Raw genomic sequence first — 27,331 nt, forward strand, 5'->3', positions numbered from 1 at the left:
ATTGTACAGCACAGAAACAGGCCAATCGGCCCAACTGGTCCATGTGGTGTTTATGCTCCACACGAGCCTCCTCCCATCTCTCTTCATCTCACCCTATCAGCATCTCCTTCTATTCCTTTCTCCCATGTGTTTATCCAGCTTCCCCTTAAATACATCCATGCTCTTCGCCTCAACTACTCCCTGTGGCAGCAAGTTCCACATTCTTAGCACCCTCTGGGTGAAGGAGTTTAATCTAAATAGGACTTCCCTCGGCAGCCAATCAGCACTGCTGCCTCTTTTGTGCATTTCCTGGTGAGGCGAAACAGTTGATATTTTCTGATCAAAAAGAGCTGAGCTCGGCAGCATTAGTCCTGTTTTGCCTCCTTTGGAGACCAGGTGTACGAGCAGAGTGAGCGCAGCCTTCACAGCAACCGCAATAAAATTGTTACAGTTGTGAAGGAACTTTGTGTCAGTGCACTGGACCACAAACAAAATATGTGTTGATTGTTGTCTTATTACCCTACTGTAAAGTGCCTTGAAACATAGAAGATAGGAGCAGGAGTAGGCCATTCGAAGCTTCGAGCCTGCTCCGCCATTCAATGAGATCATGGCTGATCATCCAAATTCGGTACCCTGTCCCTGCCTTCTCCCCATATCCCTTGATCCCTTTAGCCTGAAGAAATATATCCAACTCTTTCTTGAATATATTTAATGAACTGGTCTCCACCGCCCTCTGTGGCAGAGAATTCCACAGGTTCACCACTCTCTGGGTGAAGAAATTCCTCCTCATTTCAGTCCTAAATGTCCTTCCTTCCTGCATCTAGTCTGTCCAGGCAAGAACGTCCTTTCTCAGGTAAGGCGACCAAAACTGCACACAATACTCAAGGTGCGGTCTCACTAAGGCCCTGTACAACTGCAGCAAGATGTTTTAAAAGCTTTATATAAAGGTAAGTTGTTGTTGGTGTATAGAGAACTCTGTTGAAATTTAGTGAAATGATCAATAACCAAGGAAGATCATTTCTTTGGTTCTGTTAGTTTTCATAGAATCATTGAAAAGTACAGCACGAAGGAGGCCATTCGGCCCATCGTGCCTGTGCTGGCTCTTAGAAAGAGCACTCGTGCTTAGTCCCACATCCCTGCTTGTTGTCCGTAACCCTGTAAGATCCTCATCCTCAAGTACCCGCCCAACTCCCTTTTAAAATCATTGATGGAATCAGCTCATGACCTTTTCAGCTCGAGCGTTCCAGCTCCCGACAACTCTCTGAGTTTTATTCAATTATTACCACAGTTGCTTCTGTGGAGGTTTAATAGTAAATGCATTTTGCTGTGAAAGTAATTAAAACATTCCTAGTATATAAATAGACAGATGCATCAAAATATTAAAATTGTGGGAGGGGGGTCAGTGCTCGCCAGGGCCCAATAAACAATGGAATTCTTCTTTCCCAACCCAATGCTCAGAAGATGAAGTCCCAGAGCTGCCTCTGGCTCGGTTCCACCTGCCCTATTCTGACAAGCTGAGGTGTTGGTCAGTTCACTGTGATTGCCCTGTGGGCAGAAAATGGCAAATCTAGAAATATGACCAAATTAACACATTTAACCCCAAAGCTGTAAATCCCCGTCCCACACACTCTCCCTCCTCCCTGTGCTGAAATCCAAACCCATCGCACCATCTCCAACATTTCTTTCCTCCACTCCCAGTTTTCCCCCTCCCTCTACTCTGGTTGGGTTCAGTTCTGCACCCGCTGTGTGCAGAGTGAGAATCAATGATTGTCCCTCTTGGTCACTGGGACCCTGAAGCCCTGCCCACTCTCTGTTCCTGTATAAAGATGGCCGTGCATGCGCCCTGCTGCAGGTAGAACCGGTCTGTCTTTCCTTCACCAAGATGGCAGCACGTAACCCGGGCCTGTCACCGAGAAAAAGCCTCACCGCTGCCGTCCGGCGGAACACATTCAGCCGCTGGATCTCAATCGGGCCTGAGACCATTCTCCAACTTTATAAACCCTGCGGTGCGGCCTACCCGCAATTTTTTTTTTTTTTTTTTTTTTTTTTTATAATGACATTCACAGAGCTCAAGTCTCGGCTCTTGGTACAAAGTCACAAGCCCCTCATGCCTGCAAGGCAGGGGTCCCAGCCTCTTCAAGTTAATGATGTGATTTCCAAGCTTCTTGATCATCTTCACTTGTTCATCCAGATAGTGGGTCTCCAGGAATTCACACAGTTGAGGGTCGGCGCTCCCAGTGGACAGTTTGTGCAGATCCAGCAGACTCTGGTCAACATTCTTCTCCATCTGCAGGGCTCTCTGCATCGCTGAGCGGAGCCTCCCCTTCTCCCAGCCGAACAAATGGTCTGTAAAGAAGCTGAAAAACATTAGATTAATTAAAAAAACTTATCAAATTAAATTTAAATCACATTGGCTGGGGTGATGATGCAATCCAGTCCCCGCAGCGCCCACCGGTCTCGGAAGGCCTCAAGCATGCCGGCAGACACCGCGTGCTCCATCTCCAGGGCCACCCGGGCATGAACATAGCCGTGGAAGAGAGGCAGGCAATTGGGCCAAACGATCCCCCCCCCCCGACCGCCCACTGCCTGCACCTGTTTATGGCCACTTTGGCCAGGCCCAGGAGCAGTCCTACAAGGAGGTCCTCCGACCTGCCCTCTCCCCTCCGCACCGGGTGGCCGTAGATCAGGAGCGTGGGACTGAAGTGCAGCCAAAAATCGAGGAGCAGCCCCTTCAAATAATGGAACAGGGGCTGCAACCTCTCACATTCCACATAAACATGGAACACAGACTCCTCTAGGCCGCAAAAATAGCAAGAGGCCTGGGAGTCCGTGAACTTATCTAAAATCTTATTGCACAGGACTGCTCCATGCAACACCCTCCAGGCCAAGTCCCCAATAGAACAAAGGAGGACTCCCGTATAGAGAGCCCTCCATTGGGGACCTCCGCCTCCACCGGACGGCAAGATGGCACGCCAAGGCGAGTCCGGACGGCAGGCGAAGATGGCAAAGTGGAGAGTGTGCAGGAGCAGCCCGTACAGGAAACCCCTCCGCGCAGAACTTAAAGACACGGAGGGCATTTCTCCGAGATGGCTCAAGCTGTGAGGCGTCGGTTCCTGAGAGGGGTTTCGGGGCCGCGCGCCGATGAGGAATTCCGTCCGAACAGGGGTCAGTTTGGACGGGATCGCCCCACGTGCCTGAGCCTCCTCGATATACCTAGTGGAGTCGGGGCCCAGTGCCGCTTTCAGTGTCTCGATGGCTTTGGCCGTGAGCTGGACGTTGGCCCAGGACAGGTGCTGCATCAGCTCCTCCGGCACCATCCAGCCCGCTCCTCCGCCATTGAGCAGGTCCCCGACCCTGGTCACCTTACCAGGCACAGCCCTGCCCTCCGCCAGCCGCCCGATCCAGCGGTCACGGAGGTGCGGATTCCTGAGCAGCGGCTCCTGAAGGAGAGCTGCCACTCCTGACGGGGGAGAACTCCGCCTGGAGGCGATGCTGTTCCAGACCCATAGCAGTTCCTGGTAGAAGACAGGCAACTCCCGCAGGTAGGCATGCGTACGGCCCAATTCCACAAACTGGAGCTGCGTGTCATAGTTGAGGCCGTGCAACTGGCAGAAGAAATACGTCACCAGCGCACACCATCGAGGAGGATTCTCGATGTACAGGTATCTCTGCAGGGTCCGAAAACGGAAAGTTGCCGCCCGGGTGCGAAGTCACACCAGTGCCTGACCGCCCTCCCTAAGCGGGAGACTCAGAACCGCGGCAGAGACCCAGTGCTTCCCTTTGTCCCAGAAGAAGTCAATGAACTTCTTCTGCATCTTGGCGACAAACGCAGGGGGCGGGATCAAAGTGACCAACTGGTACCACAACATGGCCACCAGCTGGTTTATGACCAGCGCTCGACCTCTATAGGACAACACTCGGAGCAGTCCTGTCCACCGTCCTAGGCGAGCGGTGACTTTGGCCTCCAGCTCTTGCCAGCTCACCGGCCAGGTGTCCTCGGTGGGGCTGAGGTAGACTCCGACGTAAAGGAGGTGCGTGGTGCTCCAGGCGAAGGACCTGAACTCCTCTGGCAGGGAGTCCACCCGCCACTGGCCCACCAGGAGTCCAGAACATTTCTCTCAGTTGATCCTGGCGGAGGATGCGTCCGAGTAAATCTGCTGGCATTCTCGCATCCTCCGCAAGTCAGCGGGATCCGTGACCATGAGGAGCACGTCATCGGCATAAGCCGAGAGGACGACTTCCATGCCCGGCACTTGCACAGCCAGTCCCGTCAACCTCTTCCGCAAGAGGCGCATGAAAGGCTCCAGGCAGACGGCGTATAACTGACGCATCCCTGATGCACCCCCCTCCCGAAGCGAAGGGGCGCCGTCAAAGACCCGTTAACTTTAATCAGACACTCCGCGGCGGCGTACAGAAGTCGGATCCAGGTGACGAAATGCATCCCGAACCCGAATGCACGCAGAGTCCCGAAGAGATACCCGTGATCCACCCTGTCGAATGCTTTCTCCTGATCCAGGGAAAGGAAGGCGACCGACAGACCAGGCCTCTGGGAATGGTGGACCAGGTCCAGAACCAGATGGATGTTATCGTGGATAGTCCGGCCTGGGACTGTGTAGGACTGGTCGGGGTGGATCATGTGGGCCAGCACGGTGCAAAGGCGGGCAGACATGGCCCTGGCAATAATTTTACAATCCGTGCTAAGGAGGGAAATCAGGCACCAGTTTTTTAAAAGGCTGAGATCGCCCCTCTTAGGCAGCAGGACAATGACCACCCTGCGCCACGAGAGGGGCATCTCCCCGGTTGCCAGATGTTCCCCCAGGACCCACGCGTAGTCACACCCCCGCCCTGTGGAACTCCACGGTTAGCCCATCCAGCCCCGGGGACTTTCCCCTCGAGAGCTGGCTGAGGGCGCCGGTCAGCTCCGCCAAGCTTAGCGGAGCGTCCAATTTTTCGGCGCCCTCCAGGCCGACCTTCAACAGGTCCTCCCACAAAACTCTGCGCGCATCCTTGCTGGACGGATCCGGAGAGAACAGAGCTCCGTAATAGGCCCGGGTCTCCGCGCTGATCCCCTCCGGATCCGAGACCAGGTATCCGTCATCGGCCAGCAGCCCCAAGAGCTGCTTACGGACCCCCCATCTTTTTTCCAGCGAGTAGAAGGAGGGGGAGCCACGGGCCAGGTCCCAGAGGATCTGGATCCGCGACCACACATACACGCCTCGGGACTCGACGAGCTGTAGGTCCTTCAGCGCGCCCTTCTTCTCTTCGTACACCTTCTGCAGGGCCGGGTCATTGACGACTTGACCGAGACGGGACTCCAGGTCGAGCACCTCCCTCTCCAACCGCCCGACCTGGGCCTCCTGCCTCTTGGTCGACCCCCTCGCATACTCCTGACAGAAGAGATGGACGTGAGCCTTGCCCACGTCCCACCATAGCCTCAAGGAGGGGAAGCCCCCCCCTTCCTTCTCCAGTCGGCCCAGAACCGACGAAATGAATCCTGGAACCGCTCGTCCTACAGCAGCAGGTTGTTAAAGTGCCAGTACGCGGGCCCCCCCCGTGCGCGTAACAGAACAAGCTCCGCCCACACCAGGTGGTGGTCCGTGCCTGGCACCGGCCGCATGGAAACCGCCGGAATGCAGGAGACGTACGCCCGGGAAATGTAAAGGCGGTCGATTCTGGACCTTCCTCCTCCAGACCTCACATAAGTGAAGGCGCTGGAGTCGGGATGGAGATTTCGCCAGACGTCCACCAAGTCGAAGGACCCGACCAGGTCCCTCAACTTTTCCATCGCCGCCAGACTGTACGGGGGATCCGAACGGTCCCTCGCCTCGAGGGTGCAATTAAAATCCCCCCCGAGGATGACGCACTCGCCGACGTCGATGGAGCCCAGAAGAGCAGACACTTCTTCAAAGAAGCGCACCGGCTGTGGGGGCGTACACGTTCACTAGATGGAGAGGCATGCCCCCCAGGTGAACAATGACCTGGAGCAAGCGGCCCGGCACATGCTCCTTGATCCACAAAATAACTGGCTGAAAATGCAGGGCCAGCAAGATAGCCACCCTGCTGGAATAGTTGGAGAGGTGACCTATGCTGACCCCTCCTTGCCACTCCAGGAGCCACGTGGCCTCGTCCTCCGGAATGGTGTGGGTTTCTTGCAGGAAGCACACCACATACCTCTCGTCCCAGAGGACTGGGAAGTTATTAAATCTATGGCGCGCATCTCTGCTGCCATTGATGTTGAGGCTGGCTATGGTTATCTTCATGACAAGAGCATAGCGCAACCGCTACTTAACCTAACGGGAGGAGGGAGAGCGGCCGCTTGTCAACCGCCACTCCCTCAACAGCCCAGCGAGGAACTTGTTGATCCGACGCTGCTCGCATGGCCCCGCGCCCTCGTCCGCGCCCATGGATTTGACAGCAGCACGGATGGATCCGACGAGCAGCGCCAGATCTGACCATCTGTCTAGGGCCATCCGGATTTTGCCAGGGCGACCCCGGCATGCAGCCAGAAAGTCCCGGAGTTCCACAACGGGGATGAGGGGGGACTCGGAGGGGGGCACGAGGGTATCCGCCACCTCACTGGCGACGGAGTCTGACTCATCCTCGGTGCTCTCCGCCGGGTCCCCGTCCTCCTCCAGGAGGTCGTCATCAGCCAGCCCCACCTCTGTCCTGATCCCACCCCCAGGATCGGCGGCAGAGGATTCCTCCCTGGGCTCCTCCAGAGGTGACGGGTCAGGAGGCGGCAGCAGTTCGGGGCCCCCCTCCGCCCCAGGCACCGGGGTGCATGGGGAAACCGGGGAGAACACTATCCCCATTTCCCCCAACACCCCCGGCGACAGCATCGGAGGCGGAGTCAGGGGTTCTTCCCCCTCACCACCATCAGCCACCGACCCAGCGGACTGGGGAGCTTGAATACATTCCTCGGCCACGTCGAGCAGCACCTGGGAATGGTCCGGACTGTCCTGGGTGATCCCAGCCTAACTGGCCTCGCCCATCCCAGTCTCCAGGGTGCCCGACATGGCAAGATGTAATGGTTCTCTTGTTATTTCCTCCGCGGGTAGATTCGCAGTCCTCCCCAACGCGCAGGGTCTCTTCCCCATCCCCGGGAGGCGCAGGCAGGACAGACTCATCTGTCGTACCCTCCCGAGGGACAGGCAACTCCTGCCGAATACAGATGTCAGTAACGGTGGGGGGGGGGCGTGCAGCACCCATGGCGGGTGACGATTCCCTCCACGAGGAGGGACATTGTCTCTCGTGGTCCTCCTCCTCTCCCAGGGACTCGCGCCTCCTTTTTGTTATGGAGGGACACGAAGGCTGGGAGACCTCCATACCTACCGGAGCCTCCTCCTCCGCTCCCTCCCATTGCGCGGGTTGCTCGGGTCCCTCGAGCCCGGTCGCAGGTCTTACTTCTTCCGCCTCAGTGGTTGCGATCACGGGCCCGGGCACGAGGCCCCCCAAACTCCGAGACTCTGCCGCCACCAGCGCAAGGTATGCAGGTGTAAGTTCCAGCAGATCATCCATATCCACGTGCTCACCGAGGGGACCCGCCCTAAGGTGCTTCATCTTCTTCCGCACCTTCCCTTCGCTCGGACGCTCTCCCTACCCCCAGCTGAAGGCTGTGATGGCGTTGGCCTCCGACGTCGACCGCGAATCAGGTGTTGAGGACGCGCGGACAGAATCGGGGGGGCGAGCGGCGGCGGCGCCAGCCTTGGCTGCCTCAGATGTTCTGGTGGTCTTGGAGGTGGGGCAGTTCTTTCGTACATGCCCCACCTCCTTACAGGCGTGGCACCGCACACCGTCCGACGTCCAAAAGACGCGGTAGGCAGCCCCCTCGTGGCATACAATAAAAGTGCCCTCGGTGTCCTCCTGAGCCAGCTGAACAAAAAGCTGGCGTCGGAAGGAGAAGACGTGCCGGAGGCTGGCCTCCCTGCATCCAAGCGGGATTGGTGTGATCCCCGACATCACCTCCCCCAGTTGACGTAGGTGGGGGAGGAGGAGCTCAGCCAAAACAAAGGGCGGGACGTTTGATAAAAGGATTCTCTGCACAGTGGCCTTGAGAGGATCCACCAGCAGGAAGGTCCCGCCCACGGTGAGCCCCTTGGTTACGGCCAGGGACATCGCCCGCTCCGATGCCAGGAAGAACACAGCCTTGCCGTACATTTTCGAGGCGATGACGATGGCTGAAGGGCCGACAACCTCAGCCATGGCCTTCACGCATGCTTCGATAGTCATGTTGGGGTGAGTGTAGCTCTTCGCCCTGTGTTTTTTAGTGAGAAGGCGGAAAGGTGACGGGGCAGAAGCAGCGGGAGCAGCCTTGGCCGTGGCTGCCACACTTGCGTATGACCTTGCTGGCCCCGTCACCGGCGATGATGTGGTCAACATCGTGGGGCGCTTACTATAAAGGGCTACACCCACCCAAGTCACAGGCCTGGTGATGTTAATGGCCTCAGTGGTTGTTTTCCCTGAGCAGAGGGAGCTTTAAAAGTGAAGGCGCACCTCTCCCCTTGTTGATTAAATTGGGAGAGGGGCCTTCTCCCCTCTGCTCAACGGGCAATTAATGGATATGAGGTGCCTCTTTAGAGAGAGACAAAGAGAGAGAGAAAGGGGGGGTGGGAAGGAGAGAGGCCGCAGGGGCTGGGTCTCCATTCAAGATGGTGGGTGGGTGCTCGCAGGGGTGCACTCTCTGAAAAATAATCTCTATTGATGGTCTTCTTGTGGGGGGAGAAGATGACTTCACCTGGGAAATTAAAGCTGGAGATGCCCAGGCTCAGTCCACCACCAGGTCTTAACGATGTGATAATTAAATGATGACTTTGCCTGGGCAGCTCCAGCTGTCCCAGGTCAAGCAATAGGGAGGGGTGTTTGCTGGTGGTGTGTGTGGCCTAGTTTTTACAAGAGACTCACACACACCCCTAGACGTTTTCTTCTCCTTCTTTCCTCCCCCCCACTTAAATACAAAGTCTTTATGAGAGTGCACCATGAGACACCCACCTGTAGAAGTTTTCCAACGGCTCTCCCTCCTTCTGAACAGATGTAGGATGTTCGTTTTTCTCCCTCTCTCCCTCTCCTGTAATGGAGACCAGTTGGGGAAGCAGTGATGGGATGGCTTCCCTTTGTTGTTATCTCTGGTCTGGTCTCTCCTCTCCTGTCCTCTGGCACCCCAATAGTAGCTGCAGCAGCAACAGATGTGGTCTCTCCTCCTGGACACAGAGAGAGAGAGAGACCTCTCCTCTCCTCTCCTCTCTTCTGACACAGCAGCAGCACAAGATCCTGGCTGGCTATCAGGGATCCCGGGGTTCATTAACCCACTCCCTGAGCGTTCCATATCCCAACAACTCTCTGAGTGAAAACATTTCTCCTGATCTTTGTCATCCGATTGAGATTGGGCCATTTTTCACCACCTGTAGGGGTGACTCTGAGTTGCCCCAGTGACACCAGATAGGAGCAAAACCCATGAAGGCAAGTGCCCCAGTGCCCCACAGATATTAAACAACCAATAACCGGTTACTTTGCTTTTATATTCTATTCCTCTGTTTATAAAGCCAAGAGATGATGCTGGAACTTAATAAATCACAGGTTAGGCCTCAGCTGGAGTGTTGTGGACAAGTCTGGGCCCCACACTTATATACTTGCTCTCGAGGCTGTTCAGAGAAGGTTCACTCGGTTGATTCCGAAGATGAGGGGCTTGACTTATGAGGAAAGGTTGAGTAGGTTGGGCCTCTACTCATTGGAATTCAGAAGAATGAGAGGCGATCTTATCGAAACATATAAGATTGTGAGGGGGCTTGATCGGGTGGATGCGGTGAGGATGTTTCCACTGATGGGTGAGACTAGAACTAGGGGGCATAGTCTTAGAATAAGGGGCTGCCCTTTCAAAACTGAGATGTGGAGAAACTTCTTCACTCAGAGGGTAGTAAATCTATGGAATTTGCTACCTCAGAGAGTTGTGGAAGCTGCGACATTAAATAAATTTAAAACGGAGATAGACAGTTTCCTAGCTGATAAGGGAACTAGGGGTTACGGGGAGCGAGCAGGGAAGTGGACGTGAGTCTAAGTTCGGATCAGCCATGATCCTATTGAATGGCGGAGCAGGCCCGAGGGGCCGTATGGCCGACTCCTGCTCCTACTTCTTATGTTCTAAGTTCGGACTGTCCTCCTTGGAACAGAGAAGGTTCAGAGGTGATTTAATAGAGGTTTTCAAGATGGTGAGCGATTTTGATAGAATAAATTGGGAAAGAAACATTCGCTCTGGTGAGTGGGTCAATAACTAGAGGTCAAAGAGTCAACAATATTGACAAAAGATCTAGAGGAGAGATGAGGAGAAATGTTTCCACTCAGAGTTGTGGGGATCTGGAACACTCGACCTGAAAAGATGGTGGAAGCTGATTCCGTTAATAATTGTAAAGCAGAGTTGGACGGGAACTTGAGCAACTGACAGGGTTACAGACAAAAAGTGAGGATGTGGGACTAAACACGACGACTCTTTCAAAGAGCCGGCACAGGCATGATGGGCCGAATGGCCTCCTTCTGTGCTGTAAGTCTCTGTGAATCTATTCTATGAATAATAACTGTACAATACAGCGACACTCACAACTAATAATTCAATCATAATGTGATTGTGAGGATCGATTATTGCCACTTAGAATCATTGAAAGTTACAGCACGGAAGGAGGCCATTTCAGCCCATCGTGTCCGCGCCAGCCAACAAAGAGCTATCCAGCCTAATCTCACTTCCCAGCTCTTGGTCCATAGCCCTGCAGGGTAAAGCATCCCAAGTGCACATCCAAGTACTTTTTAAATGTGGTTAGGGTTCCTGCCTCTACCACCCTTTCAGGCACTGAGTGCCAGACCCCCACAACCCTCTGGGTGAAGACATTTCCCCTCAAATCCTCTCTAAACCTTCCCCCAATTACTTTAAATCTGTGGCCCCTGGTTTTTGACCCCTCTGCTAAGGGAAATAGGTCCTTTCTATCCACTTTATCTAGGCCCCTCATAATTTTATACACCTCAATAAGGTCTCCCCTCAGCCTCCACTGTTCCAAGGAAAACAGACCCAGCCTATCCAGTCTTTCCTCAGAGCTAAGATTCTCTACTCCTGGCAACATCCTTGTAAATCTCCCCTGTACATTCTCTAGTGCAATCACATCTTTCCTGTAATGTGGTGACCAGAACTGTACGCAGTACTCTAGCTGAGGCCTAACTAGTGTTTTATACAGTTGAAGCATAACCCCCCTGCTCTTGTATTCTATGCCACGGCTAATAAAGGCAAGCATTCCGTATGCCTTCTTAACCACCTTATCTACCTGGCCTGCTACCTTCAGGGATCTGTGGACATGCACTCCAAGGTCCCTTTGTTCCTCTACACTACTCAGTGTCCTACCATTTAATGTGTATTCCCTTTCCTTGTTAGTCCTCCCCAAATGCATTACCTCACACTTCCCCGGATTGAATTCCATTTGCCACTGTTCTGCCCACCTGACCAATGTATTGATATCTTCGTGCAGTCTGCAGCTTCCTCCTTCAGTATCAACCACACAGCCGATTTTAGTATCATCTGCAAACTTCTTAATCATACCCTCTTTAACCTGAGGTGCCCACCGGTCACAGAAGGCATCAAGCGTACCGGTCAAAGCACCGCCTGCTCCCTCTCCAGGGCCACCCAGGAACGGACAAGACCATGGGAGAGGGGCAGGCAGCCAGAGTGACCCCACCCCATGGGCCCCGCCCATCCTGGACCTACAAATTGCTGTTTTCACCAGGCCCAAGAGCAGGTCCAGGAGAAGATCCTCCGACTTACCCACCCACCTCCGCACCGGGCGGCCACAGATTAGGAGCGTGGGGCTAAAGTGTAACCAAGAGTTGAGGAGCAGCCCCTTCAGGTAACTACACAGGGGCTGCAACCTGTCACACTGAATATATACACGGCCCGTGAGCTCCTCTAGGCTGCAAAAAATACATCTGACCTTGGAGTCCGGAAAGGAGCTTAGAAACTGTTGCACACGACAGCTCCCTGCAACAGTCTCCACCCCAGATCCCCAATGATGCAGGGCAGGACTCCCGCATAGAGAGCCCTCCACTGGGGACCCTCGCCTCCGTCAGACAGCAAGATGACCCGCCAGTCTGATTGAGATTGGGCAATAAACAAAATTAATCAATAAATGACACAGAAACCCGAGTCCCCGGATCCTCAGCCCTGGTGTGAAGTACGCTGGCCACCAATTTTCCATCACTAACTCGCACCTCAGGCCCCGCCCAGTCTGGTTTAATTACTAAATGTTTTCTAACTCGGGTTCAGGCCTGTCATTCTGAGGGAAACAACGCCTCATTTATTGGTGTGTCCCACCCGAGCAGCTGTTAATGGCTTTAATAAACTAGCAGCAAGGTTTTTTTTAAAGGTGGAAAGTGGTGAAAAACGCCACGAGCGATGCCTCAAAACTCACGGACAGAGAAATCCACTTCATCAGCGCCCCTTCCACAGGACTCGATATCCACCCCCCTCCACCACTGGTGCACTGTGTCTGCAGTATGTACGGTCTACAAGATGACCACGGTCAGGCCGTGTGGAGTCAAGGGCCAGGCAGCAGAATGGATGGAAAGATCGCAACAAACTTCCCTTAACTCCAACCCTCTGATTTCTGTTTTGTAGCCATCTTTCCATCCATTCTGCTGCCTGGCCCTTCACTCCACACGGCCTGACCTTGGTCATCTTGTCGATCTTACATACTGTTTATGGATAGCAAGCTGGTTACAAAACAGAAAACAGAGAGTAGGGGTTGGGAGTAGCTACTCAGACTGGCAAAAGGTGGGAAGTGGTGTTCCACAGGGATCGGCGCTGGGATCACTATTGTTCACCATTTACATAAACGATTTGGACTTGGGAATAAGAGGTACAATTTCAAAATTTGTCGATCACACCAAATTGGGAGGTAGAGTTAATACTGAAGAAGACAAAATGCAAGAAGACATTAATAAATTTCAGAATGGGCGTGTAATTGGCAAATGAATTTCACTATAGATCAGTGTGAGGTGGTGTGTTAATGAATGTCACTACAGATCAGTGTGAGGTGGTGTGTTAATGAATTTCACTATAGATCAGTGTGAGGTGGTGTGTTAATGAATTTCACTATAGATCAGTGTGAGGTGGTGTGTTAATGAATTTCACTATAGATCAGTGTGAGGTGGTGTGTTAATGAATTTCACTATAGATCAGTGTGAGGTGGTGTGTTTTGGTGGGAAGAATAAGGAGGCCACACACTACTTGGACAACAAGGGGGTAAAATTGGGTTGCTTTGTGCCTCCCGCGATATTCAGCAGGAGGTTAGTGGCGGAGGTAGTCCGTAGCTCCCCGCGGCACTGCACCGCCAGCAATGATATCATCGCCATGCGCAGCACCCCGGCTGCAACCTTGGTTTGCGACCCCTGACCTATCGCCGGACGATATGTCAGACAGGGTCAGGGGTCATTCCTGCAGCCGCGGCGACACCAGTTAAAGGGCAGGTGTCGGGCGGCAAATTTTAATTTTGGCCGACTGCCAGCACCTGCCCCCTTCCTTCTTTGGGGTGTTGGCCGTGATCGCTCAGCCCGGCGTTCCTCTTAATCTGACTCCCCGCTCCCTGGTGGTCCAGCAGGGCCCCGGTGTGCGCAGTGCTAGGCCCCTCTGCTTCAATCAGGGAGAGAGGTCTGCTATGATGCGGTGCTATGTGCTGACGGGCGTGGCGCTGTTACACAAAGCACCGTGAAATTCACTGGTAGCGCCTCAAGAGGGAGAGGAGCGCCTCCAGTAGCACCCCGCCTACTGCCTGGGGCGCTACCACTGAATTTAATGCGCAGGGGCGCTAACTTTTTCAGGGGGCTAAAATTAGCTCCGGTGACGTTAGCGACCCAAAGGGGGCGCCACCGAATTTCCCCCTAAGAGTCTAACTGGGCTGGAGGAGCAGAGGGATCCAGGGACACAGATACACAAATCACTAAAAGTAGCAACACAGGTTAATAAGGCCATTAAAAAAAAAGCACTGGGGTACATTCCTAAAGGAACCTTCTGTTCCGTGCCTAGCAGCTCTGAACCATGGCAGAGAGCGGCTGGGATACGTTTCTCACACACCTCGAGATTAACCCGCACGGCAACTTTGCTGTCAGTGAAGAGAGACAAGAAAGACCAAGTGCCATTTGCCCCTCTCAGTGTGGCCCTGAAGGACTGTGTCCAGGCTGGAGTTCTGCTCCCGCCGTACGATCCTCCCCCAGATTGTCCTTTCTGAGCTCCAGCCAGGAGATGCTAAACACTCAGGTGGGAAAGAGAAAAATCTACAACAATGTGTTTAAAACAAAGTTGATTTATTTGACATCTATCCAGAATATTAATAACTCCAGGAACTGGGCTGGAGTTTAACATCAACAGAAACAATCCCCAACTGTCAGAATGAACATGGTTCAGTCCTGGATGTGATTAACAGCAGCAACAACAGAATCCAACACCTGCAGTCACTTGTGAACTCGCTGGTGTCTCAGCAGGGTGGATGACTGAGTGAATCCCTTCCCACACTCAGAGCAGGTGAACGGCCTCTCCCCAGTGTGAACTCGCTGGTGTCTCAGCAGGTGGGATGACTGAGTGAATCCCTTCCCACACATGGAGCAGGTGAACGGCCTCTCCCCAGTGTGAGTGCGCTGGTGGACAGTGAGCGCAGATGACTGCCTGAACCCAGTCCCGCAGTGAGAGCACCTGAACGGCATCTCCGCAGTGTGAGTGCGCTGGTGTACCATGAGCTCAGATGATCGCCTGAAACCAGTCCCGCAGTGAGAGCAGGTGAACGGTCTCTCCCCAGTGTGAACACGTTGATGGCGTATCAGTTCCCCGGAACCTTTATAGCACTTCCCACAGTCCGAGCAGTTAAAAGGTCTCTCCTCAGTGTGAACTCGCTGGTGATTCAGCAGGGTGGATGAATCAGTGAATCCCTTCCCACACTCAAAGCAGGTGAACGGCCTCTCCCCGGTGTGAACACGCTGGTGTGTCAGCAGGTTGGATGAATTAGTGAATCCCTTCCCACACTCAGAGCAGGTGAACGGCCTCTCCCCGGTGTGAACACGCTGGTGTGTCAGCAGGTTGGATGAATCAGTGAATCCCTTCCCACACTCGAAGCAAGTGAACGGCCTCTCCCCGGTGTGAACACGCTGGTGTGTCAGCAGGTTGGATGAATTAGTGAATCCCTTCCCACACTCAGAGCAGGTGAACGGCCTCTCCCCGGTGTGAATGCGCTTGTGTCTCGATAGGCCAGAGGAATGGCTGAAGCCTCGTCCACACACAGAACACGTGTACGGTTTCTCCCCGCTGTGAACGGTGCTCTTTGCTTCCATGTTCAGAGGCCGGTGATATTCAGATCCGATGAGTCGAGTGACTCTGTCAGATCTTGAAGTGAGGTTTGGTTTGAACTTACCATCTGTAAATCCTCCCCTTCCGGTGCCCTGTAAAATTAATTTAAAACAGGGAGCGTGAGAGACAACCCACAATGGCAGGTTGTGAAATTGAGCTCAGTGAATCTGGTCATTTGGTGGGCCGGCACTAGAAAAAAGTGATCATGAAAGCTGCCGGATTGTCATAAAAACCCAACTGATTCACTAATGTCCTTCAGGGAAGGGAATCCACCACCTGGTCTGGGCCTACACAAGACTCTGGCCTCTATGGGAGGAGAGAGAGAGAGAGGTGGGAGTGGGAGGGGGGAGGGGGAGGGGACGAAGGAAAGGAACTTTATACATCTGCAACTCGACCAGAATTTTGATAGAACCTCCAAAACCCGCAACCTCCACCACCTAGAAGCACAAGGGCAGCTGTTGTATGGGAGCACCATCACATCCAAGTTCCCCTCCAAGTCACACATCATCCTGACTCAGATACATTCATCGTTGCTGGGTCATAATCCTGGAACTCCTTACCGAACAACATTGTGGGAATACCTTCACCACACGGACTGCAGTAGTTCAAGAAGGCGACTCACCACCCCCTTCTCAACGGGAAACTGGGGATTGGCAATATTTGCTGCTCTTGCGAGCTACGCCCACATCCCAAGAATGAATTAAAACAAATCTGTAGATGTAAACTGGATTAAAAGCCTGTACAGAAATACTTGTTCCTAAAACAATACTCTTTTACATTGTACGGACAGTGTCTGTTTAACAACCTAATCTCCCCTATAATCCACCTCCCTTGACAGTCTAACATTGGAAATTGTTGGGTCCTCCTGGGCTCAGAAGTACTGGGGGTTAAACCCAGCAGCTTCTCCTCCATCTCCACTCCAGCTCAAACTGAAGCATAGAAACATACAAACATAGAAATATAGAAGATAGGAGCAGGAGTAGGCCATTCGGCCCCTCTAGCCTGCTCCGCCGTTCAATGCGATCATGGCTGATCATCAAAATTCAGTACCCGGTCCCTGTTTTCTCCCCATACCCCTTGATCTCTTTAGCCTTAATAAATACATCCAACTCCTTCTTGAATATATTTAATGTATTGACCTCTACTGCCTTCTGTGGTAGAGAATTCCACAGGTTCACCACTCTCTGGGTGAAGAAATTCCTCCTCATTTCTGTCCTAAATGGCTTACTCCGTATCCTTAGACTGTGACCCCTGGTTCTGGACTCCCCGACCATTGGGAACATCCTTCCTGCATCTAGTCTGTCCAGTCCTGTCAGAATTTTATAAGTTTCAATGAGATCCCCTCTCATTCTTCTGAACTCCAGTGAGTACAAGTCCAATCGTCTCAATCTCTCCTCATACGTCATTCCTGCCATCCCAGGTATCAGCCTGGTGAATCTTCATTGAACTCCTTCCCCAGCAAGAACATCCTTCCTCAGATAAGGCGACCAAAACTGCACACAATACTCACGATGTGATCTCACCAAGGCCCTGTACAACTGCAGCAAGACATCCTTGTTCCTGTACTCAAACCCCCTCGCTACGAAGGCCAACATACCATTTGCCTTCTTAACCGCCTGCTGCACCTGCATGCTTACCTTCAGTGACTGGTGCACAAAGACACCTAGGTCTCGTTGCACTTCCCCTTCTCCCAATCTATTGCCATTCAGATAAAAATCTGCTTCCTGTTTTTGCCACCAAAGTGGATAACCTCGCATTTATCCACATTATACTGCATCTGCCATGCTTCTGCCTAATCACCCAACCTGTCCAAATCATACTGGAGTTTTTCGGTATCCTCCTCACACACGCCCACCCTGCTTTGTGTCGTCTGCAAACTTGGAGATGTTACATCTAGTTCCCTCGTCTAGATCATTTATATATATTGTGACTAGCTGGGGTCCTAGGACCGATCCCTGCGGTACCCCACTAGTCACTGCCTGCCACTCGGAAAAAGACCCGTTTATTCCAACTCTTTGCTTCCTGTCTGCCAACCAGTTCTCTATCCAAGTCAGTACCTTGCCCCCAATCCCATGTGCCTTAACTTTACACGCTAATCTCTTCTGCGGTACCTTATCGAAAGCCTTCTGAAAGTTCAAATACACCACATCCACTGGTTCTCCCTTATCTATTCTACCAGTTACAATCTCAAAAAATTGCAGTCGATTAGTCAAGCATGATTTACCTTTTGTAAATCTATGTTGACTTTGTCCGATCCTGTCACTGTTTTCCAAGTGCTCTGCTATTACATCTTTTAAAATGGACTCTAGCATTTTCCCCACTACTGATATAATTCCCCGTTTTCTCTCTACCACCTTTTTTGAATAGTGGGGTAATATTAGCAACCCTCCAACCCATGAGAACTGTTCCAGAGTCTATCGAATTTTGGAAGATGACCAGCAATGCATCTACTATTTCTAGGGCTACTTCCTTAAGTACCCTAGGATGTCGATTATCAGGCCCTGGGGATTTATCGGCCTTCAATCCCGTCAATTTCCCTAACACCATTTCCCTACAAATACTGATTTCTTTCAGTTCTTCCCTTTCATTAGACCCTATGTTCCCCGACATCTCTGGGAGGTTATTTGTGTCCTCCTTTGTGAAGACAGAACCAAAGAATGTATTTAATTGGCCTGCCATTTCTTTGTTCCCCATTATAAATTCCCCTGATTCTGACTGCAAGGGACCTATGCTTGACTTCACCAATCTTTTTCTCTTCACATATCTACAGTTAGTTTTTATGTTCCCTGAAAGCTTACTCTAATACTCTATTTCCTCCCTCATAATTAATCCCTTTGTCCTCCTTTGCTGAATCCTAAACTGCTCCCAATCCTCAGGTTTACTACTTTTTCTGGCCACTTTATATGTCCTCTCCTTGGATCTTATGCTATCCCTAATTTCCCTTGTTAGCCACGGTTGAGTCACCTTTTTTGTTTTATTTTTATGCCAAACAGCGATGATCAAATTCTGTAGTTCATCCATGCAATCTTTGAATGTTTGCCATTGCCTATCCACCATCAAGCCTTTGAGTAACATTCCCCAAGCAATCCTACCCAACTCGCGCCTCATACCATCGTAGTTTCCTTTATTTAAATTCAGGACCCTAGTCTCTGAGTCAACTGCTTCACTCTCCATCTTAATGAATAATTCTATCATATTATGATCGCTCTGACCCAAGGGGCCTCGCACAACAAGATTGCTAATTAATCCTTTCTCATTACATAATACCTAGTCTAAGATGGCCTGATCTCTAGCTGGTTCCTCGACATATTGGTCCAGGAAACCATCCCGTAAACACTCCAGGAATTCCTCCTCCAGAGTATGGTTACTAATTTGTTTAGCCCAATCTATATGTAGATTAAAGTCACCCATGATAACTGCTGTGCCCTTATAGCACGCATCTCTAATTTCCCATTTAATGCCATCCCCAACCTCCGCATTACTGTTTGGAGGTCTGTATAACACTCCCACTAACGTTTTCTGCCCCTTAGTATTTCTCAGCTCTACCCATACAGATTCCACATCATCAGAGCTAATATCTTTCCTTTCAATTGTGTTAATCTCCTCTTTAAAAAGCAATGCTACCCCACCTCCTTTTCCTTTTTGCCTATCTTTCCTGAATATTGAATACCCCTGGATGTTGAGTTCCCAGCCTTGGTCACCCTGGAGCCATGTTTCCGGAATCCCAATCATATCATATCCGTTTACCTCTATTTGCGCAACTAATTCATCCACCTTATTACGAATGCTCTTCGCATTAAGACACAAGGCCTTCAGGCTTGTTTTTTTAACACTGTTACACCTTTTAGAATTATTATTTACTGTGGCTATGTTTGATTTAAACCCATGATTTCTCTGACTGCCACTTTTGTTTTTCTCCTTCCTGTCTTTTGCTTCTATCCTTGTTTCCCTTTCCTCTGTCTCCCTGCTCAGGTTCCCAACCCCTTGCCATTTTAGTTTAAACCCTCCCCCAGAGCACTAGCAAACACTCCCCCAAGGACATCGGTCCCGGTCCTGCCCAGGTGCAAACCGTCCGGTTTGTACTAGCCCCACCTCCCCCAGAACCGGTTCCAATGTCCCAGGAATTTGAATCCCTCCCCCTTGCACCTTTCCTCTAGCCATGTAGTCATCTGAAATATCCTTCTATTTCTACTCTGACTAGCACATGGCACTGGTAGCAATCCTGAGATTACTACCTTGGAGGTCCTATTTTTTAATTTACCTCCTAACCCCCTATATTCAGCTTTTAGGACCTCATCCCATTTTTTTACCTATACCGTTGGTACCTATATGTACCATGACAATTGGCTGTTCACCCTCCCCTTCCAAAATGTTCTGCAGCCACTCTGAGACATCCTTGACCCTTGCACCAGGAAGGCAACATACCATCCTGGAGTCACGTTTGCGGCCGCAGAAACGACTATCTATTCCCCTTACAATAGAATCCCTTATTACTATAGCTCTCCCACTCTTTTTCCTCCCGTCCTGTGCAGCAGAACCACCCACGGTGCCAGGAAATTGGCTGCTGCTGCCTTCCCCTGATAAGCCATCCTCCCCAACAATATCCAAAGTGGTATATCTGTTTGAGGGGGATGCCCACAGGGGACCCCTGCACTACCTGCCTGCGCCTGCTACTCTGCCTGGTGGTCACCCATTCTCTTCCTGCCTGTGCAGCCTTTACCTGCGCTGTGACCAACTCCCTAAACGTGCTATCCACGATGTCCTCAGCATCATGAATACTCCAGTATGTATCCACTCGCAGCTCCAGCGCCGCAATGTGGTCTGTCAGTAGCTGCAGCTGGATACACTTCCCGCACACATAGTTATCAGGGACACAGGAAGTGTCACAAGAATTACAGACACCCTATAAACTCCGCCGCCTCGCTCTTTATATCACCGCTGCCGCTCCTCACAGGTCCACTGCTGTGGGGCCTACCTGCTCCACCACCTCACCTTATATCACCGCCGCCGCTCCTCACATGTCCGCCGCCACCGCCACTGTGGGGCCTACCTGTGCCTCGGATTATAGATACATAGAAGATAGGAGCAGGAGTTGGCCATTCGGCCCCTCGAGTACCTGAAGGAAAGAAATTTGCAGGGTTACAGGGAAAGGGCGGGGAGTGGGACTCCCTGAAGTGGTCTTGCAGATGGCCGGCATGGGCTCAATAGGCCGAATGGCCTCCTTCTGTGCTGTAACCATTCTATGATTCTATAAAATGTTAGAAAGTTTGTTCCACAGAAGCACAAGGTTTATCTGCTTTTATTGATGAATTTAAAAAGTCTCTATTAAAACCTGAGCCAGTGTGTTGTGAGCCAAAGAGCCTTGTGTCCAATGAGGGGAATAAAGGCCCACAGCCTCCCCTGGCCCCGGGCCCTGAACAAGGGACTGGAGAAACTCGCTGCCCTGCGGATCAGACAATCAGCCGGCGCTAGTCCCGCCCCTCGGGCTCTCTGATTGGTTGGAGGACCCGCCGCCAGCTCGCTCCTCCAGCCCCGCCCCGCTCGCTCCCTATTGGTCGGATGCTCCCGTCAATCAGGCCGCGGGCCCGGGTGACGTGTCCCCGAGGAGATCACGTGGTCCGTCCAACTGACGCCGCTCGGTCTGGGGCCTCGCGGACTCTCAGGTTTTTCTATTTCTCTTTACTCTCTCCCGATCCCCCGCTCCCCACCACCCCGCGCGATTCTCCGCCCAATCAGAGCGGAGAAAACTCACTTTGCATCACTGATTGCGACTCTGGAACCGACATCAAGGCCTTTCCCCGGAATGCCCCGCGCCAACTCCGTCCGGCAGGATCCGAGTGCGCAGGTGCAGCTCCGAGTGGGGGAGGGGGGTTGGTGTCCTCTGGGCATGCGCAGTTATTACCCTTGGTGACCGGGAGGGGTCGCTGTGCCAGACTCGTCCCAAACCGCCGCTCCGTGTGCGCATGCGTGGACTCTCGGCTGTCAATCAACCAACTAACTGCCAGAAGAGGTCGCTGGTGAGAACAGTGAAGAAAGAAAGACTTGCATTTCTATTGCACCTTTCACCACCACCGGACGCCCCAAAGTGCTTTACAGCCAGTGAAGTATTTTTGAAGTGTAGTCACTGTTGTAATGTAGGAAACGCGGCAGTCACTTAGCGCGCAGCAAGCTCCCACAAACAGCAATGTGATAATTACCAGATAATCTATCATTTTGTTACATTGATTGAGGGATAAACATTGACTAGGACACCGGGGATAATTTCCCTGCTCTTTCCCACATTACAACAGTGACCACACTCCAAAAGTACTTCATTGGTTGTAAAGCACTTCAAGACGTCTGGTGGTCATGAAAGGCACTATATAAATGCAAGCATTTCTTTCTTGAAATAGTGCCATAGGATCGTTGACGTCCACCTGAGAGAGCAGACGGGGCCTCAGTTTAATGTCTCATCCGAAAGACACCACCTCTGACAGTGCCGCACTCCCTCAGTACTGCACTGCAGTGCCAGCGTAGATTTTTGTGCTCAAATCTCTGGAGTGGGACTTGAACCCACAGCTTTCTGACTCAGAGACGAGAGTGCTACCAACTGAGCCACAGCTGACACTAACGAAGTAGTTCTGATGAAAGGTCATCGACCTGAAACGTTAACACTGTTTCTCTCTCCACAGATGCTGCCTGACCTGCTGAGTATTTCCAGCATTTTCTGTTTTTATTAAAGAAACGAGGGAGTGATTGCTGACAGGAAGAATGTTGGGTTGTCCTGCGCATGCGCACCTCCCTGGCGGCTGAGGCGAAACACTGACTCGCTCCCACCTGAGCCGCGCATGCATACCAGTTGTTGCGGCTCCGCATGCGCGCCCGATGTTCCAACCGCGGGGTTTTGTGCCCTGAGCATGCGCGTTGCGGATCGATCGGGACGGGCGATTGTAGAGCAGGAGAGCGCGGGGGCCATGAGCACATGCGCAGGACGCAGTCAACAGAGCGCTTTCTGAAGTGCCGGGGGCTTGTGGGTATTACAGCCACCATTACTGCTGATCCTTTCAACCAACTTGTGCAGCAGCTGGGGCCTGAAAATCAGCTTCACTGCCCCTAGGTTCGGAAAGGGGAAAATTAAACAACAGTTTGCCTCTGATCCTTTTCTGAACTCGATTTACAGGGTTATAGAAGTGGAGCAGTTACAGGCGGGAAGCTCAGACCAAACATCACGTCAAAATCTGAGGGTCGCTCGATTCATCAGGACCTGAATATCATCGGCCTTTGCACATGGAAGGAGAAAGCAGCGATGACAAACCGCACACGTGTTCAGTGTGTAGACACGGATTCAGCCGATCGCCTGACCTGGTGGGACACGTGCAACGTCACACCGGGGAGAAACCGGGTAAAGGTGGGGACAGTGGGAAGGGAGTCAGTTCCCCATCTGCATTGGAAGTTCAACGGCGCAGTCACACCAGGGACAGTCCATTCACCTGCTCCGTGTGTGGAAAGGGATTTGTTCATCCCACCTGCAAACACACCAGCGAGTTCACACTGGGGAGAGACCATTTCAATGTCCTGACTGTGGGAAGAGCTTTAAAAGCCCCGGGCATCTGAAGCGACACCAGCTTGTTCACACTGATGAGAGGCCGTTTACAGGTTCTGACTGTGGGAAGAGCTTTAAAAGCCCCGGGATCTGAAGGGACACCAGTGCCTCCACACTGTGGAGAGGCCATTCACCTGCTCCATCCGTGGGAAGGGATTCTTGCAGTCCTCCACACTGCTGACACATCAGCTTGTTCACACTGATGAAAGGCCATTTAAATGTTCTCACTGTGGGAAGAACTTTAAAATCCCACGGGAGCTCAAGCAACACCAGCGAGTTCACACTGGGGCGAGGCCGTTCACCTGCTTCGTGTGTGGGAAGGGATTCACTCAGTCATTGTGGTAAACCACTGTTTGTATTCCACTGTGTACATGCCTGTACATGTCTCGGCTGGCTCCTCCCATGAGTCCAGGTATAAAGGTGACTGCTCCACAGTCCCTCTACATTCTGGACCGGTCGACCACTCGAGGCACACCTTCATTCTCTTGTTAATAAAAGCCTGTTAATTACTCGCTTAATCTCAGTCTTTTGAGTTATTGATAGCGCATCAGTCATCCACCCTGCAGACACACCAGCTTGTTCACAATGACGTGAGACCCTTTAAATGTTCTGACTGTGGGAAGAGCTTTAAAAGGTCCTGGGAGCTGAAGAGACACCAACACCTACACGCTGGGGAGAGGCCGTTCACCTGCTCCGTGTGTGGGAAGGGATTCGCTCAGCCCTCCAACCTGCTGATACACCGAGTTCACACTGACGAGAGACCCTTTAAATGTTCTGACTGTGGGAAAAGCTTTAAAAGCCCTGGGGAGCTGAAGAGACACCGGCTCCTACACGCTGGGGAGAGGCCGTTCACCTGATCCGTGTGTGGGAAGGGATTCGCTCAGTCCTCCAACCTGCTGGCCCATCAGCAAGTTCACACTGGAGAGAACCCCTTTAAATGTTCTGGCTGTGGGAAAAGATTTAAAAGCTCCAGGGAGCTGAAGAGACACCGGCTCCTATACACTGGTGAGAGGCCGTTCACCTGCTCCGTGTGGGGGAAGTGATTCACTCAGTCATCTCACCTACTGATACACCAGCGAGTTCACACTGACGAGAGACCCTTTAAATGTTCTGACTGTGGGAAGAGCTTTAAAATCTCGAAGAGCCTTAAGGGACACCAGCGTGTTCACACTGATCATAGAATCTAACAGCACAGAAGGAGGTGATTCGGCCCATCGTGTCTGTGCCGGCTCTTTGAAAGAGCTGTCCAATTTAGTCCCACACCCCAGCTTTATCCCCAGAACTCTGCAAACTAGTCCTCTTCAAGGACATGTCCAATTATTGTTTGAAAGTTCCTGTGGAACCTGATTCCAGCATCCTTTCAGATGGTGCGTTACAGATCTTAACAACCCTCTGTGTGAAAATAATTCTCCTAATTTCCCTCTAGTTCTTTTAGCAACTATTTTAAATCTGTGACCTTTGGTTACTGACCCACTTGCCAGAGTGAACAGTTTCTCACTACTTGCTCGATCAAAACCCCTCATCATTTTGAACCCCTCTATTAGGTCTCCTCTTAACCTTCTCTGCTCTAAGGGTAACAATCCCAGCTTCTCCAATCTCTCCACATAACTGAAGTCCCTCATCCATGGTACCATCCTGGTCAACCTCCTCTGCACCCTCTCCAAGGCCTTGACATCCTTCCTAAAGTGTGGTGCCCAGAACTGTACACAATACTCCAGCTGAGGCCAAAACCCTGCAGCTGTACAACACCCTGGTTAGACCACACCTGGAGTACTGTGAGCAGTTCTGGGCACCACACCTTAGGAAGGATATGTTGGCCTTGGAGGGAGTGCAGTGTAGGTTTACCAGAATGATGCCCGGACTTCAAGGGTTAAGTTACGAGGAGGGATTACACAAATTAGGGTTGTAATCCCTGGAATTTAAAAGGTTAAGGTGTGATCTGATTGAAGTTTTCAGGATATTAAGAGGAACAGAGGGTAGATAGAGAGAAACTATTTCCGCTGGTTGGGGATTCTCGGACTGGGGGCATCATCTAAAAATTAGAACCAGACCTTTCAGGAGTGAAATTAGGAAACACTTCTACACACAAAGGCCTAGAAATTGGGTTTTGGCTTAGCCAGGGCTTTAGCGCCGGAAGTTAGTGCCGGCGCTAAGTCCCCCTGCGCGTGCCAAAAATTCAGCAGGGCCGCGCCCAAACGGCTGCCGGCGCTACTGAAGGGTCTTTGCGGCAGTAAATCGGCGCTAACTGCCGTTTCGCGCCGCAATTCCGGCGCTGCGGCACCCGATGCGGTGCGGCAGGCTCGGGAAGTGCAGGCCTCCTCCTTCCGTTAAGGAGGAGCTGCCTGCACCCGGCCGCGGCCCGCGCAAATCTGTCTAAAAATGAGCCCGGCACCTCGGACAAGTGCCGGGCTTGCATCTGTTCTGGGGGGTGGGGGGGAGAAGTCCGGGGAGGGAGCTGCGGGCAGGCGGCCGGCGGGAAAGCGGCCGGCCGCCGCGGGGCCTTTAATGCGCCGGCGCAAACTCATGCAAGACTCTGTTGCCAGAGTCTTAGTTGCGGCTGCCACGGGCGAGGCGGCCGCAACTGAATTTCGGCGCTAGGGCCCGTCGGCATGGCAACCAGGACGCTGCGCACACCGATGACGTCATCGGTGCCGGCGCAGCGCTACCGGTGCAATGCCGATTTAGGGCCCCAGGGAATTTTTAAACTGGCCATAACTCTGGCGCTAGTCCCTCTAGCGCCTCAAAAGCGGCGCTAAGGCAACTGAATTTCTAGGCCAAAGGGTGGTAGAAGTTTGGAACTCTCTTCCACAAACGGCAATTGATGCGAGATCAATTGTTAATTTTAAATCTGAGATTGATAGGTTTTTGTTACCCAAAGGTATTAAGGGATATGGGCCAAAGGTGGGTGTATGGAGTTAGATCGCAGATCAGCCATGATCTCATTGAATGGCAGAACAGGCTCGAGGGACTGAATGGCCTCCTCCTGTCCTATGTTCCTAACTAGTGATTTGTAAAGGTTTAGTGTAACTTCCTTGTTTTTGTATTCAATGGCCCTATTTACAAAGCCAAGTACCCCATATGCTTTCTGAAACCTCACCAACTTGCCACGGCACTTTCAAAGATTTGTGAATATGGACCCCCAGGTCCCTCTGCCCTTGCACCCCCTCAAAATAGTCCCATTTAGATTATACGGCCTCTCCCTGTTGTTTCTCCCAAAGTGCATCACTTCACACTTATCCTCATTTAATTTCATCTGCCTTGTGTCTGCTCATTTCACAGTCTGTCTCTGTCCTTCTGAAGTCTGCTACTACTATGCTCACTATTTACTACGTTGCCAAGTTTTGTATCATCCGTAAACTTCAAAATTGTACACCTATACCCAATCCAGGTCATTTATATATAACAAGAAAAGCAATGGTCCTAATCCCGACTTCTGGGGGAACCCACTGCATATTTCCCTCCAGTCAGAAAAACATCCCTCAGCACTGCTCACTGTCTCCTATCCCTCAGCCAATTATACACCCAAATTACCATCATCCCTTTAATTTCCTGTGCTTCTATTTTCCGAATAAGTCTCTTTTGTGGTACTTTGTCAAATGCCTTTTGAAAGTCCATGTATACAACATTTGCTGCACTACCTTCATCAACCCTCTGTTACTTCATCAAAGAACTCAATCAGGTTAGTCAGACACGATTTACCTTTAACAAATCCACACTGGCTGCCCCTTATTAACCCATGCTTCTCCAAGTGAGAATTAATTTTGACCTTGACAATGGTCTCTCGTCGTTCACCCACCACTGACATTAGACTGATTGGCCTGTAGTTAGCAGGTTTATCCCTCTCCCCTTTTTTAAACAGGGTGTAACATTTGCAATCCTCCAGTCCTCTGGCACCCCTCCCATATATCTGAGGGAGATTGAAAGATTGTGGTCGGAGCTTCTGCTATCTCCACCCTAGTTTCCCTCAACAACCTAGGATGCATCCCATCCGGACCGGGTGACTTGTTAACTTTAAGTGATGACAACCTATTTCGCACCTGCTTTCTATCCATTTTTATCCAATTTCTCTACTCCCCCCTCCTCTACTGCGACATGAACTTCATCCTCTTCTTTTGTGGAGACAGATGCTAAGTGCTCATTCAGTACCTCAGCCATGCCCTCTGCTTCCGTATGATGTGCTCCTATTTGGTCCCTAATCGGCCCCACCATTCATTTAACTATCCTTTTACTTTTCATATGTTTATAGAAGATTTTTGGGTTCTCTTTTATGTTACCCGCTAATCTTTTCTCATATTCTCTTTGCCCTTATATCCTGTTTCAATTTCCCCCGCACTCTCTGTATGCTCCCGGTTTTTGACTGTATTCTGTACCTGACATTTGTCGTAAACCTCCTTTCTCTGTTTTATTCT

General features: G+C 51.6%; 1 protein-coding gene across 2 annotated transcripts in view; it reads right to left on the bottom strand.

Moving 5' to 3' along the window:
* Nucleotides 1–1,852: 1,852 nt before the first annotated feature.
* LOC147091900 (uncharacterized) overlaps nucleotides 1,853–27,331 on the bottom strand; it is a 49,704-nt gene continuing 24,225 nt past the window's right edge. The window contains exon 3 of one of the 2 annotated variants that reach the window (XR_015075243.1): nucleotides 1,853–2,336. Coding sequence is in view for 1 of the 2 variants with exons in the window: in XM_085976930.1 (XP_085833056.1) it covers nucleotides 14,455–15,298 (844 nt within the window). In the remaining variant the exon portion in view is untranslated. Of the gene's footprint in view, nucleotides 2,337–14,317; nucleotides 15,299–27,331 lie in introns of those variants that run through there. The other variant, XM_085976930.1, reaches the window with a different exon arrangement.

The sequence above is a fragment of the Somniosus microcephalus genome, unplaced genomic scaffold (assembly GCF_052327205.1).
Source record: "Somniosus microcephalus isolate GS21.2 unplaced genomic scaffold, FLI_Smic_1.0 unresolved_chr3, whole genome shotgun sequence".
NCBI classification, from domain to species: domain Eukaryota; kingdom Metazoa; phylum Chordata; class Chondrichthyes; order Squaliformes; family Somniosidae; genus Somniosus; species Somniosus microcephalus.